The 15,480-nt window shown below is 37.1% G+C and overlaps 2 protein-coding genes and 1 pseudogene across 2 annotated transcripts; 1 reads left to right on the plus strand and 2 right to left on the minus strand.

Annotated features, from left to right (window-relative positions):
- On the minus strand, positions 3,386–8,622 carry LOC104701152 (LETM1 and EF-hand domain-containing protein 1, mitochondrial-like). The gene is made up of 15 exons (XM_010416792.2): positions 8,454–8,622; positions 7,428–8,065; positions 7,032–7,344; positions 6,059–6,205; positions 5,886–5,974; positions 5,706–5,798; positions 5,370–5,496; positions 5,160–5,224; positions 4,904–5,078; positions 4,576–4,770; positions 4,430–4,477; positions 4,196–4,342; positions 4,028–4,110; positions 3,834–3,949; positions 3,386–3,719 (listed from the first exon to the last, which is right to left on the minus strand). Exons 2-15 carry the CDS (start codon positions 7,988–7,990, stop codon positions 3,625–3,627), a joined length of 2,256 nt encoding a protein of 751 aa, XP_010415094.1. The 5' UTR covers positions 7,991–8,065; positions 8,454–8,622; the 3' UTR covers positions 3,386–3,624.
- LOC104701153 (2-alkenal reductase (NADP(+)-dependent)-like) lies at positions 9,342–11,805 on the minus strand. The gene is made up of 5 exons (XM_019227646.1): positions 11,387–11,805; positions 10,765–10,951; positions 10,497–10,663; positions 10,322–10,404; positions 9,342–9,908 (listed from the first exon to the last, which is right to left on the minus strand). Exons 1-5 carry the CDS (start codon positions 11,540–11,542, stop codon positions 9,530–9,532), a joined length of 972 nt encoding a protein of 323 aa, XP_019083191.1. The 5' UTR covers positions 11,543–11,805; the 3' UTR covers positions 9,342–9,529.
- Positions 12,618–14,838, plus strand: LOC104701154 (annotated as a pseudogene).

Consider the following 15,480-nt stretch of genomic DNA (forward strand, 5'->3'; position numbering starts at 1 on the left):
ACACACTCAAGTCCCCAAGATGTCTTCGGTATCTTCCACATTTGTCATGATAACTTGGTGTGTCACCAACCAAATAAAAGCACAAACCTGTTCCAGAGCAATCACACTCCACACCCGATCAAAAAAGCTTGCCATTTTCTGTTTGGAGACCCTTGTTGATGCAATCCTAGAAATATCCATGACTCATCAAGAATTGGTTCAAGGCAAATCAAAATCAAATTATAAAGAAATTACTAGAAGACAATCAATTCATTACTATATCAAGAAATTGTCTAGATACAAAGAACCAATCTCCATATATCAATGATGATTGATAAAATCTCTCAAATTTATTCTTGATTGATTTATGTAATTAATTTGATTTATTTTGTATTTATGTAATTGATTTGTAAATTGAGCCTATATAAGCTTATGTTTCCCTTCATTGTAAATATACATATTTTTTTGGAAAAATAAAGAGAGGGTTTTCTCACTTTTAAAGCTTAGGTTTTTATTTTACTTGTCTTTTCTACTGTGTGATTTCTTCAGAAAACAAGTGGAATCTTTATCTTTGTGTGTGATTCACTTAGATATTGATTTGAGTTCTTATCACAAAGTCATTCCGCAACTTTGTGTGGCGAACTTCGATCCATCATTCAACTCCATCCTATCTGAGTTAGTTAGAGAGGTCCTTTAGACCAGCTATCGACTCACCCCTATTTTGGCTCGTATCACTTGTTGCTGTTAACAACGAGTATGTTGACTTAACCGTAAAGCGTCCATCCTCTGTTCCACTCCACGAAAGCCTATCCAAATTCCCAGTCACATTATCCACTAGTACAACTGCAAGTTCCAAGCGTATAGACAGCGGCACGTAAGGCAGTATATTATCTAGTTTCCAACCCACTCCGTCACACCATAGATCCTTTACCCATACCTCCTCATAATCATGAGGAAGATCCATTATGACTCTGTTCATTAAAGGTTCCTTAGACAGCCAATTATCAGTCCAAAAATGTATTTCACACCCATTACCGAGGCTCCAACTTTTCCCAGGCATGACTACTTCTTGTAAACCAATCTTCACACTCTGCAAAGTGGATGATCCAGGCCTTTTCGCATTTAACCACGTCTGGTTGCTGATATCTCCCACTCTATACTTGCTCCGAAGAATGCTTGCCCACAAACTTGTACAATCATGCAGTAGCCTCCGACACAACTTCGCTAATAAAGCCTTGTTCACTACTTGTGACACCCTGATACCCAGCACACCCTCTCGTTTTGGTAAGCAAACTCTATCCAAGGGAAAGTAAGTGAGTCTTTCTTTTTTAAGGTGTAGACCCCCATAAGAAATCACTCGTCACTTTATCGAGCCCAGTCAACAATCATTTAGGTAGAGCTATTGTACTCATCGTGTGCATAGGATTAGAGGCTAATACAGATTTTGTTAAGGTGATTCCCCTGCAAAACTCAGAAAACGGCCTCTCTACCCTACTAATCGAGATGACACCTTCTCGAGTACATCTCCAAATGTCTCCTTATATATTGATTCTCTTCTGGAGAACAGGTGATAAGCCCAAATTCGAGGATCACTCAGCCAGATTAGAAAGGATAGAAACTCGCCAAGGTGCAAGGTGCAACAAGGGAGATTTGATGGATTGAGGGGTCGCACAGCAGTTGCGGAAGGCTGCTGATATTCCCAACTCCAATCGCTACTAGATATGACACACTAGTCCAACAAGAGGAGGTTGTTGCTTGGATATTACACACCAAGAAACAAGAAAGTGTTCTACACAAAGAACAAAGAGATAGACTCATAAAATGAACAGGAAAATTGAATCATGATTCTCAAATGAGATTACATGTGTTTATATAGGGATAAGAAACTTGGTAACAAGACCAAGTATTAATTGTTCTTGAAACTAAAAGAAAATAATTATAGATAGTTGAATGGAGACCCAACTCTTGGTGCATGTTTCCCTTCCCAAGGTGTCCTTCCCAAGGTGAGTTGAACTCCATTTTCATCATCCCTCTTTGACCACAAAATAAAGTGATTATTTTAGGCTTTCTTGGACTTGAATTAGTCTCAAAGTGGGTTGGACTTGAATTAGGCTCAAAATGGGTTGGACTTGATAGGTATCATCTCCAATAGTTTTTCCCATGCTCTCTTTGGCCATAAGCTCTTGAATAAGCCCATTTAGTGCATTTCTTAGCTTCTTAGCTTTTGCTCTAGTCATTGGTCCTTCAGGTACAAGCATGGTTCCTCCGCTACAAGCTCCTCGGGTTCAAGCTCAGCTACAAGTTCCTCAGGTTCAAGCTCAGCTACAAGCTCCTCCTCCTTAGCTCCATCCATGATCACATCAACAGGAATTCCTAAATATTTCCTCAGATCCACTGTTGCCTTAATCCCACTTTCCTCACTAATTAACTGCCCCAAATCTCTTGATACATTTTTGGTTAAAACGATTTCAGATTTCTCCAAACTTACTTTCTGACCATAAGCAGTGCAGAACTTCTCCAACACCCTCCTAATGACCCAAATTTAAGAAACTGATGCTTCAGCAAACAATATTAGATCATCTCCAAAGCAGACATGCGAGAGCTGGGGTCCTCCTCTAGACAAGCAGATAAGGTCCCTCCATGTTGATTCTTTTGAATGGAGAGAGAACTACGACATTCTTACCAGCTAGGGGACTTAGACAAGGTGATCTTAAAATAACCTAATGAAAATGTTTGGTTTTTACAAAAGTTAGAACCTAAAAAATTTATGACTTTGGAAAAAATAAAATAATAGTAAGATTTGAGAAAATCACCTACAGTGAAATCATGATAACCATAGCAGCATCAAGTTACCGAAACACTTTCTACGACCACGTGCTAGGATGATGTTTCGAATCTCCCTGTCGAGAAGCTTGAAGATATTGGCCGATGGAATAGAGAGATGATTGTGGACCTTGTTGTTTCTTTGCTTCCGATCCATACGTGATAGATTGTTCCTTGCATGTGCCACAATTTTCCTGAGCAGTGACGGAGAGAAGAGGCTCGAACGCAAGAAAGAAGTTCAGACTTCTGACCATGAGATGAAGAGGGTTTTGTTTGGATCAATTCTTTAAAGAACAAGTCGCCATAATAAAATAGATTATGATTATTTTTGTTTTTGATTAATTAATATTTATAGAACAGTAAATAGCTGGCCAAAATTAAAAGAGTAATATCATGCTGTTCACTGTTGTTACAGATGATGTGGAATATCGGATTGCACGTTTTCACATTTTTGTTTTTTGTGTTACGAAAGAGATTTCACATATTTGCATCGAAATAGGTTTTCACTTTTCACAAATTTGGGAACACGAATTGCGATTTTCACGTCACCTGGCAGTTTCGACACCAAAATACAACAATTCAATGAAATTAAACGCATCTATTCTCGATTTTATTATTTCAACCGCAAAAACAGTAGTAATCATATCGTCATTCTTCGACTGGGTGATATACATTTCACATTGTTTCGTCGTGGTAAGTATAAAACTTCTTGAAGAAACCAGTAATGTCGAAAACAAAAAAACCTCCTCTGAATATGTATTTTATTCTCTTTTCGTTTCTAGTTATCAATCAGGTTAACTGATGACACGAAAAGAAATAATTTCAAGACTTGGTAGTAGGCTCGTCTGTCTCGTCAGCTTCAGCATCTTCGATCTCGCTCGCTAACTTCACTAAATCTTCCACCAGTATTTTGCCATCTAAAGCAAAAACCCAAGAAAACTTCCATCATACAATCCAATGCGAATTATCAGGAAAAAAAAGGAAGTTTAGAAGTTAAGGCAATGGAAGAAATAAAATATAGAGTGTGTGACCTTTATCTTTAGAAAGATTCTGGATAAGCTCTTGGATTCCCTCTTTGCCCAATGTGTCTTTCAAGTACATCGCAGCCGATGCTACCTCATCTGGACTAACCTTTCCATCATAATCTCTGTACAAACAAAATTGAATTGATTCATTGCCAAAATATTCTAAGGCGAGAAATCATCTTAAGGATAGTTACACAGACCTGTCCAGGAGTCGCCAGCGGTTGCCAATCTTGTTATCGACATCATCAATTTCCTTTTCCAGTTTCTGGAGCATTGTCTCCACCTAAAGATAGAAGATAAATAGAGAGAATATTAAACAAAACACTACAGAGTTTGTGATCAACAAAACATGATAGAACTGTTGTTACCCTATCTAACAACCGAGAGGAAGTTTTATCGGCGATAGCTTTCTGAGCACTTCGGTCACTATCTTCTCGAGCAGCTAAATAAGCTTTCCTAGCCTCTTCCTCATCATCTGTACCACCTTTCTCTACCATGCTGTTGTATAGATCAACCTGTAAGTACGGAAAGTAATTTTACTCACATCAATCTAAGAAAGCAATAAAATGAAGAGAAACGAAAAATGTTTTAAGCCGATTTACCTCTTTTTTAACTAATTTTAAGAACTCCTCACGCTCCATGCTAACAGACTGGAATCCAAGTCAAAAGAAACAACAAGCATTAACCCGTTTGATTTCTTATGAAAACTCTGATAGTAGCAAATGGGAGTGAGGTAAAATGTCCATACAGATGCGGAAGCTAAAACTGCCAATGCACGGCTAAGCTCACAGAGCTGCTCATGCTTCTCCAGAGTTTTCGCTTTTGCCTGTTCATTAGCATCTTTAGCTGTAGAAGCCATCATCTCATCCAAAGCTACATCTTTTTGGCTCGAAGCGGACTCTTTCATCTTTGCCATTTCCTCCTCTTCTTCTTCCTCCTCCTCCTACATTCAACCGAATCAGAAGTAAGATAATAGTTTATGCATGCAAGGGAATTTCCAGACTCGATAGAAGGGAAAGAGAAATATAGTTCCACAATCATGCTTTGCTTAGTAGGGCAACAAAGATAAAAAAAACCTTGATTAATTCTTCTTGCATTTCTAGGTACTCCAACTTCCTCTTCCTTTCTGATACAGAATCTTCCGATGACAGAGCTGTCACCCCAACAGTGTCCACAACCTCATCTGGCAGAGAGGAGAGAGTAGCTTGAACAGCCTCTTCAGGCTTGAGTTTCCCAGCCATTGAGAATGATCTGTTAATACGCACAGCCATATCATTTTCTAATCTTCTCGTATATAGTATTAATATCTACTGAAGTGCAATAGAAGATTACCTAGAGAGAATTAAGAGGGATGATGGTACTGAATGGTTGAGGGACAAATCCAGCCAGTCATTTAGCTGCAATGAGAGATTTACAGATCAGCAATCACCTATATCTCTAATTTAACTTTTAGAACAACACAACAAACTATACAAGATCTTTCTTCTTGTTCACAAAGAGTACAACTTATTAACAACTCCACAAAGATTTATAAACGATAACCTGCTCTCTCATTTCTTCAACTGAACCTAATTGCAGCATTCCTCTGTATCTGCAAGCTTGGCGCAGTTCAGCTTCTGTGAGAGACTCCAAACCTTCAGCCTTGATCAACTTATCATCTTTTTTAATCCTACAAAGTCCAAAGAATGGCATTGGCCAATGATTATACGAGAAAGAAGAACTTAAATTTAGATGAACGTATACTTTGCAATGCGTTCTTCGTGGAGTAAATTGATGCTCACAAAACTCTTATTTTGCCACCAGAAACGGAGAAAATTATTGTAGAACAATAGGGCTCGTTGTCAGACATTTAAGAAATATGAGCAATGTTGAACTTACTCCTGTAATCTTTTCCGAAGCATATACCGTAAATATGCATCAGTTCCGAATGGGCTAATACCCATGTATTTGCACATATTTACTAATCGAGACCTGCAATAAGGAAGATAATATAAACAAAACAAACCAAGACAGAAGCAGTATATTTACCAAGATATACAGTTTAGACTAATGCGTAACCTGTTAATGTTATCTAATGTAAGCTCATCGTTGAAGAGCTTCGCAAAGCCCAAAATTTCATCATTCGAAACGCCGACTCCTCTTCTGACCTGTGCAATTAATAACGAAGCTATCAGTTCATCTAGAAGATTACCGAAGGAAGTCAGTTCTGTAGAATAGCAAGGAAAATGAACCTTGTTCATAAATCCATCGAGATCTTCTGCAGTCTTTTTAATCTCTCCACTGCGCGAGGTTTGGACTTCCTTTGCCATTTCTTTAACAGTATCTTGGAGAAACTTAGCATACTCCATTCTTGCATTCAGCCTTCTTTTCAGTGCTTCCTGAAAAAGATACGTGAAGTTTTAATTAGCATGAAATATCAAACCAATTCATACTTCCCAGATCAGTGTAAAGTAAGTATAAAGTTAGTATGATTTGTATTTCTTTAGCATTGATAAGTATCACTTGGATTGACAAAACAAAAGAATATCACTGAAGGGTAGCCTGAATAATGATCACCGCTAAACCAGTTTCAAACAAAACTAGTTTCAGTACCAGAGATACGCCTTAGTTAAACATCTTTTACTTTTACAGGGAACAACGGTTAAAGGCTACACATGTATATCAAACGTGGGCCTATGATGTTCAGGATATTTTCAGACACTGAACACTTTTGAAACACTGATGTTAAGATTAAGTTTCATACAAAAACTTTTCCTACTACATAAAATAAAACAAACCAAAATAATTTTTCCAGCACTAATTTGCCAGAAGCTGCAAAAAAGGTAAATTTTGCTGTCTCATGATGAATATAAAGCCATCACATAGGTAGAAACGACTCCTGACAGTCTTAGGCCAGTTTCCAAAGAAGTAACTGGCAACACTAAATTGCTGTATTATTTGGTCTATGCAAATGTTCCTTCTGAACCTAAAGTGCATTACATTATCTTGCGGATGGAAGAGCAAAATATAGATGAAAATGTGGAAATATAGCTCCTCAAGTCTGTCAAATACTCATGCAAAAGTTCCAGTACTCTAGTCCGTATAGAATAACCAGAAACATCTCACGATTACTTTTTCAGACAACTGAACTTTTAATACCAGTAAATAAAATGGATAAAACACTTATATAGAACAGAGAAGCAATAAAATAGGGTTTAACAGTACCTCTTCTTTCATCTTGTCCTGGAAAGTTGACGGCAGCATGTTTGGGAACAACTTAAGAAATACCGGCAGCAAGAACTCCATGAATGGAACAATAATGAAAACTGCAACCGGGACTAATCTAAAAATGTCGGCAGTTGTTCGAGTGAGTTGCTGTCGTTCCCTCCTAGAGAGACCTTTTCCATTAGCAAGTTTAACAAGCAGCCTGACACTAATCCTGACATCAGCCCAGAGCAACTTTGTCCCGAGCCAGTAGTGCTGCAGAGTAGATTTAAATTCATCTTTCCAATGGCGAAGCTTCTTGGCCCAATCTTCCCTGCAGAATAGATCATATGTTAAATAACAATAGATAGCATCAAATCGCTCAAAAGCTATGCAACATAGAAAACGCAGCGATACCTGCTCATCGAAGCAATAGCTCTTAAAGCAGGACCTATTCCCAGAAGAAACGTCCTCACACGCTGCATAATGGATATATCAGATTTTTGGGATTCTTCCAGTTTCATGGCTTTAGCTTTGGCTTTAGCCAAACTTAACCCCTCAACAGCTTCATCACACTCCTCGGGAGAAGCTTCTTTAGTTTGTGAGGTAACCTTTTCTTCCTTTTTATCATGGTCAGGCTTGTTGGCCGTTGCTAGAGAGGAGTACATAGATTGTCGAACCAATCTATATCCCAAAGGGTAAGGGACTTCTAAATTTCCAACTCCATTACTAAAACTTGGAGACTGAAGTAATCTACTTTTATAAAAACCCTCCAACGACACAGTCGACTCTTTATTCTTGACATGTTTGAAATCAGGTTTTCCAGAATTATATCCCCAATCAGAACTAATCCCTCTAACGTTCTCATATCCTTGTTGTCCTAGCCGCTCAACGCTTGAAAGACATTGAATCGTAGGCAAACATTCACTAAGAGATTTAACTACGTAACTCCTCCTTCGAAGCAACGCTCTTGAAGCCATATTTGCAGTAAAACGTGTAGATATATACAGTATGAAAGCAGCTACATACCAGCAAAAGCCAAATTCTATACCAATCTGCACATTGAGTATAAGATATATCATTTACATTGATGCTCTCATCAGCAAGTAGCAAGTTATATATACTACAGTCTACAGATATAGATCATTCAAAAACAGTTAAAAAAAAAAAAAAAAAGATGAATAATTGAGATTTTTCAAATGGATTGATTCGTACATCATCACAAAGCTCAACCCAGAAAAAAGTCCTAAATCCATTTTTCTCGACAAAGAGAGAATGATAAACACATAGATACTGTGAAATTGGCACTCGATACACTGGATTGAAAGCATTGCATGAATCTTAGCAGCAATCTGAAACACGATCGATCCTAGGGTACTAAACAAATTGATCGCGACGAAATTAAGACGACTTAATCGGATGATGAAAATGGAGACGACTTACATCTACAAAGAAGCAGGAGTGGAGAAGAATGTGATCGATCAAACGTGGAAGATGATCTAAAATTAGTTTAGAGGAAAAGAGCGTCAAACGAATTGTCGTCACTGAGTCGGAGAAGAAGAAGAAGAAGGAGGAGGATTCTTCAACGTGTTTCTTCTGCTGATTTTGATCGTTTTGCTTCGGGTCGGGTCGGTTAGATACGGATCCGAAAATAAAATACACATTAAAATAGTATATTATATAGTGACTATGTGTAACAGACGGCCCGGTAAACAGACAGCAAATGAGAAAGAATTATAGAAATTAAAAAGAGTATAAATAAGTTTAACATATTGGTAAAGTTATTCCTACCACTAACACGATCTCCAATCGTTTTCTCTATTTCTTTTTTTATAACAGAGGATTTCTATAACGGAGACGAGTTTTTTTTCAATGGTTTTCTCTATTTTTTATTCTATAAAAAAATATTTCCAATAGATTTTATTTTTATTTTACAATTAACACCTTTTATTTTAAAAAATTGCAAACTAATCCATTTTACTTTAAATTTTGTAACACTTTCATAAAATTATCTTTTGTAAATGGTAGTCTCAATATTTTAGAATAAATATTTATACTTAAATTTATATTATTAGTTCTTAAAAATTCTTATTTTATTTATTTTGGTCATAAATAAAAGAAGTTAAAAATTAAGAGGATTACTTTACAAATAAAATAGTTCACCTCTATTTATAGAAGAAAAAATAGAGTTACTCTATAAATAGAGAAAAAAATAGCAATCTCTATTATAGAGGTGAAAATAGAGTACCATTGAAACAAAAATTACTCTATAATAGAATATAGAGGCAAAAGTAGAGTACCATTGCAGATGTTTTAACATGGGTATTTTACTTTTGAGTGCAACAAAATGCTCATCTTGATCTTGAAGTAAAAAGCCTAAAAGGTATTGAAATCTAAAAGATCACGTTTGTGAAACACACACTTCCTTCCTCAAATAGCGGATTCACAAGACCTTTTTGCTTTGGTTGGCAAGAAGATATTACAGATAATGCAATATACATTTAGAAACAAATCACTCCTTAATTAGCAACACGAACAACTTGTTTACCAATGTTTTTCCCAGAAAATAGCCCAACAAGTGCAGCAGGAGCGAGCTCGATTCCTTCAGACATATCTTCGATGTATACAATCTTCCCTTCCTTGTAATATCCCTTGACGTGTTCAAGAAACTGTGGGAAAATATGGAGGTAATCGCTCTGCAAGAACCCTTCTAATCTTACGCGTTTAGGGATCACGTTGTATAGGTTGTTGATTCCTTGTGATGAGCTTGAGAGGCTTTGCAAAGATACCATTCCGCAAAGCGCGATTCTCCCACGGACCTTCATGTTGAGGAGAGCTGCATCAAGCATGGATCCACCCACGTTGTCGAAGTAGATATTGATCCCCTCCGGGAAGTACCTGTTAGTAAGATAAAGAAACATTTCAGTCACGGTATGCACGATACTTATCTCATTCCGTAGAGCTAGCCACAAGAAATCACAGTAAGTGGCATAATCAGAGTATCTTACTATTACATTTATGGAAATTTTGTCTAGTGATTGTTTCTGCTTTTTCTTTGTCTAACTAGAGTGACACAGTGTTGATAAGATGTGTAAATAGAGTTGCAATGATGGTGAAATTAAGTTCCTTATGGCATAATTAAAAGCCTAGAGATACAAGCCATAATGACCTCAAGACAAGCATTACATCATAAGTGACCTTTTAACGAATCAAACAGGTTTCACGTTTCCCAAAACAATGATGGTATGCAGGAGAACGAACGAGTGAGACTATTAAGGTAATTGATCCGTTAGGTTGAATCTTGGAATTACCTCTTTAAAGCAGCATCAAGGTCAGCCTCTTCCTTGTAGTTAAAAGCTTCATCAAACCCATGCTTTTGTTTAAGAAGATCAACCTGAAATAATGTCCACAAAAAGTTACTTCACAAAGACAAGTCAAGTAACAAGAGTTCCTAATCATTAGTTTAGAGACTAGAGTAATAACAACCTTTTGCTTACTACCGGCACTCCCAACAACATAGCAGCCGTGTAACTTAGCAAGCTGTCCTACAAGTTGTCCAACTGCTCCTGATGCTGCAGAGACAAAAACGCTATCTCCTTTCTTAGGACAGCAAATCTCGTAAAACCCTGCATATGCTGTAAATCCAGCCATTCCTGTCAAAAGTGAGAAGAATCAGAGAAAAACAAACTATAGGGTCTGGTAATTGTGAGCTCAAACTGTTTAGATCAAACAGAAGATGGGGGATCATACATACCGAGAAGTCCAAGATGATAAGAAAGTGGAATATCTTCATCCAACTGAATCTTTCTCAACTGCAGGCTATCTGAACTACGAAGCAAACTGTATTCTTCCCAACCTATAATCCCAGAGACTATGTCGCCCGGCTTATAGTTAACATCATCAGAATCTATCACTCTTGCTAAACCAAACCCTTCGATACGCTGCATCAATATCACAAAAATATCAATACGCTTAATACAGAGTACATAACAAAGGAAAACTCAAGCCAAGAATCATCATCTAAAAGAGTCATCAAAGAACATAGAAAAAAGGGACCAAACAAACAAAACAAATCTCAAGATTCCTCAGCATATCTGTGAATTAATTTATCTACCGCACGAATACAATAATTACACATCCCTCTTCAATTATGAACAATTCACCAATCAAACAAGATAAATATCAAGACTTGGCAGCATTTCTATATACATTCACAAGTTCCGTCAAAACGTCGAACACTTGGTGTGCAAAAAACTCTCTATAGCACCTGTACAATGTTTACACACCCATCTTCAAAATTTGATTTTCCAAAGAACAAAAAACAATACCAAAAAATACCAATTGACACAAATGTAAAGTATGATAATGTTATATACTTGACCAGGAACAAAAGGCGGGAGGTAGGAATCGTGGAAGTCACGCATTCGACCTCTCATGTAAGGATCACAAGACAAGTAGAGATTTTGAACGAGGAAACAAGAAGACCCTTTTGGTGCTTTAAGCTCAATCGTCTCCCCAAGCTTCACTTCCATGTCTTCTTCTGTAGGAATACCATCTCATACTTCTTCAATATCACTTTCTTGTTTTGCACCATTTCAACTTGTTCCATTTTTGTTTCCAATCTGTGATAAAACATAAAAGAATGATGAGTAGCAAGTTTTCTTCCAAGTGATGATTTGGTTTTGGTTTTTTAGGGGAAAGAAAGAGTTTGGTAAAACGAGTGTTTCTCGTTGTGGCCGCGCGCTTAGTACAGTTGAAGTCATTCAATGTACACTCTACTAACAATAAGTGTACATTTTAGTCTTTGGAATGTTTAAATTCTGTGTAAAAATATATATATATATATATATATATATATATTTTCATCCCAGTTCATCGTATTTGGCTTCAATTTTTCACATAAATTAAAATTAATTTAATTTTATGGTTCTACTGATATATATATATATATATATATATATATATATATAGTTTTTTTTTCTTCTGTATTGTGACATGTTTGAATTTCTAATGTAAAGACTTTTTTTCACTCTATTTCATCATATTTTGCTTCTATATTTTCACATAAATTAATTTAATTTTATGATTCTTCTATATTTTTTTGTTTACTGTTACATGGTTTGAATTTCTAATGTAAAGATATATAATTTTTCATCCCATTTCGTCATATTTTGCTTCTATATTTTCACATAAATTGATTAATTTAATTTTATGATTATTTTTTTGTATTGTGACATGGTCTGAATTCCTAAAAACGGACACAGTTAGACATGACACAGTTATGAGTGAAACAATTTATACAAAGCATGTTGTAGGCATAGTTTTTGTGCTTACTTCCTTCATTATTAATCTTTTCATGATTGTTTTTGTCATTCTAGTCATTTTCTTAGACGAAAAAAGGCCTATAAAAAAGGACAACATTTCAACTCTTTGGTAGAAAAAACCAAAAACACATGAATGGTGGTGAGTGACAACTGATAAAGAAACGTCAACACAACTTATGGCCAATATATCTCCACTTTCTATCGCATAAAGTTTATTTTCAAACTAATCTAAATAAGCTACTCTATAAGTGGTATAGCAACGTTCACAAGTCACAACAAACTTATGTAAACTGTGAAAGTATAAAGCAAAAGACCAACGTTCACAAGTCACAACAAAATAATTAACAGTCCGAATGTTCTCAAATCCTCTCTATCTGGGAAAGGAAAATGGAGATATCAGTAGCGTCGATAACAGTTTCAATAGCCATAGCTGTTTTGTCGTGGTGGGTATGGAGAACTTTGAATTGGGTTTGGTTTAAACCTAAGATGCTTGAGAGTTACCTGAGAGGACAGGGTCTTGTCGGAACTTCTTACACGCCTCTTTTCGGCGACATAAAGAGGAGTTACAGCATGATGATGGAGGCTAAATCCAAACCCATCAAACTAACGGATAATATCACGCCACGTGTTGTGCCTTATCCCTTGCAAATGCTTAAGACTCACGGTAGGGGTTTTTTCTCTCTGTTTAGGACAAAACTATTCAAGAGTATGTGATCTAGAAAAGGTCTCAATTTTTGTATCCTCTTATGTGGCTGGAACAGGAAATACTTTCTTTACATGGCTTGGACCTATACCAGTCATCACTATAATGGATCCTGAGCTAATCAAGGAAGCGTTTAACAAAGTTTACGATTTCCCCAAGCCGCATACGTTCCCTTTGGTCAGACTGATAGCAACTGGACTTGCTGACTATGATGGTGAAAAATGGGCGAAACACCGAAGAGTCATCATTCCGGCTTTCAATCTTGAGAGAATCAAGGTTTAGGCTTTAGAATCAGTTTATCTTTTCTTTATGTATGTGTTTATTTGGCTCTGATTTGTGCCTTTTGCTTCTATGTATAGAATATGCTACCAGCGTTTCACCAGAGTTGCAATGAGGTTGTTGACGAATGGGATAAGTTAGTTTCCAATAAAGGGTTTCCATGTGAGGTGGATGTTTGGCCTTGGCTTGTGAATATGACTGTAGATGTGATCTCTCGTACTGCTTTTGGTAGCAGCTACAAAGAAGGACAGAGGATATTTGAGCTCTAGACAGAACTAGCTGAGCTCGTTCTACAAGCTATTCGGAAAGGTTCTGTCCCTGCATATAGGTAAATAAAGATAAAACTAGCTGAGCTCGTTCAACAAGCTATTAGGTGTTATGAACCATATTATCTGTTTTGTTTTGTTTTTTGCATAGTTATCTCCCAACGAAGCTTAATAGAAGGATGAAAGCATCATATAGAGAAATCGAAGTTATACTGAGAGGGATCATTAACAAAAGGGTAAGGGGGAGAGAAGCTGGGGAAGCACCAAATAACGATTTGTTGTGTATGCTTCTTGAATCAAGTATGGGTCAAGCGAACGGAAATGGATTGAGCATTGAGGAAGTAATAGAAGAGTGCAAGTTGTTTTATATCGCCGGGCAGGTGACAACCTCAATACTTCTGGTTTGGACAATGGTTATGTTAAGCCAACACCAAGACTGGCAGATACGTGCAAGAGAAGAAGTGAATCAAGTTTTGGGCGATAAAGAACCAGATACAGAAGGCCTTAACCAGCTCAAAGTTGTATGTAAAATCAAATTTAAAACGTATCAATACTTTGTTGTGTGTTGTTAACTTTTGCTGAATCATTTGATCCCTTGCAGATGAAAATGATATTATATGAAGTATTAAGGCTATATCCTCCAGTAGTTCAGCTGATGCGAGCTACTGACAAAGAGATGAAGCTAGGAGACTTGACACTACCAGTTGGGGTTCAGATTAGTCTACCTATTATGCTAGTCCAACGGGACACCGAACGGTGGGGCAACGATGCAGCAGAGTTCAAGCCCAAGAGGTTCAAAGACGGTCTTTCAAAGGCAACAAAATGCCAAGTCTCCTTCTTTGCCTTTGCGTGGGGACAAAGGATATGCATCGGCCAGAATTTTGCCCTGTTGGAGGCAAACATGGCAATGGATTTACCGACTGCAAAAACAGTCATTATACAATCGTTAAGTACTTAGTCACGACTGATTGGCGACTGACATACGTAGTCGCTAAACAATGCGTCGCTAAAAAAATCAGTCGCTAAAAAGTCTCTATGGAGCTACTAATTGGCGACTGATAATTGGGGTCGCTCTTCCCTCGCCAAACAGTCGCTAAAGTTGCGACTGAATTGCAACGCTTTAGCGACTGATATGGTTACTCATTTGCGACTGTTTGGGTACTGTTTTGTTTACGTTTTGGTGACTGTTTAATTATCATGTTTTTAAAAAAATTCTGGTAAAAATGAATTATTTGATTTTGTAATACCAAAACTGATTAAGAAAACATGTACTAAAACATAACAAACATGAAATTAAACAAATACACAAGTACCATGTTTTTACAAAAGTTGCAAAAGCTCCAAAAACATCCAAATATCCAAGAGTGTTGCAAATATTACATGAGGGAACCTAACTCTGAAAATCAGCAGGGTTTAGGTCATTGGTTTGAGACTCAGGGAAGGCGACATAGTTTGGGTTAGTCTTGAGAAAGCTCACCAAGCGTGAGATCTCTGCTTGTTGCTCAGATGCAACCCGCAAAGCCTCAGCTGCAACCCGTGAAGCCTTTGCATCACGCTCTGCTTGTAGAGCTGCTTGTTCCTCTATCTTGCGATTAGCGTCTTCAAGCTGTTGTTGTAGGGTTCTGAAAGTAGAAGAGCTTCCAGGGTACTTCCACTTCCCATTGATGTAACTTCCTAGGCTTCCAACTCCAAAGTATGTTCATCTATCATTTATGTAAGTAGACTCCATACACAAAACAGAGAGAAAAAGTTATTATAATTACTTAATAATGAAAAACTTAATAGCTTATTAGAAAGAAGAAAATTACCTGAAGAAATAGCTCATCATCCTCCTCATGAGATAGCTCTGATCGACGTGAAGTACCATCTGAAGACTCATCATTATCCTAAGCAGCCAA

Source organism: Camelina sativa, chromosome 7 (genome assembly GCF_000633955.1).
Source record: "Camelina sativa cultivar DH55 chromosome 7, Cs, whole genome shotgun sequence".
In the NCBI taxonomy this organism is placed as follows: domain Eukaryota; kingdom Viridiplantae; phylum Streptophyta; class Magnoliopsida; order Brassicales; family Brassicaceae; genus Camelina; species Camelina sativa.

Coding starts and splice junctions, on each gene's coding strand:
- LOC104701152 (XM_010416792.2), bottom strand. CDS start 7,990: ATGGCTTCAAGAGCGTTGCTTCGAAGGAGGAGTTACGTAGTTAAATCT. Junction 5,975..6,058: donor TCGATGGATTTATGAACAAG/GTTCATTTTCCT, acceptor TTAATTGCACAG/GTCAGAAGAGGAGTCGGCGT. Junction 3,950..4,027: donor CGCTGGCGACTCCTGGACAG/GTCTGTGTAACT, acceptor TTGTTTGTACAG/AGATTATGATGGAAAGGTTA.
- LOC104701153 (XM_019227646.1), bottom strand. CDS start 11,542: ATGGAAGTGAAGCTTGGGGAGACGATTGAGCTTAAAGCACCAAAAGGG. Junction 10,952..11,386: donor CGCCTTTTGTTCCTGGTCAA/GTATATAACATT, acceptor ATATTGATGCAG/CGTATCGAAGGGTTTGGTTT. Junction 9,909..10,321: donor CTTGATGCTGCTTTAAAGAG/GTAATTCCAAGA, acceptor TCTTACTAACAG/GTACTTCCCGGAGGGGATCA.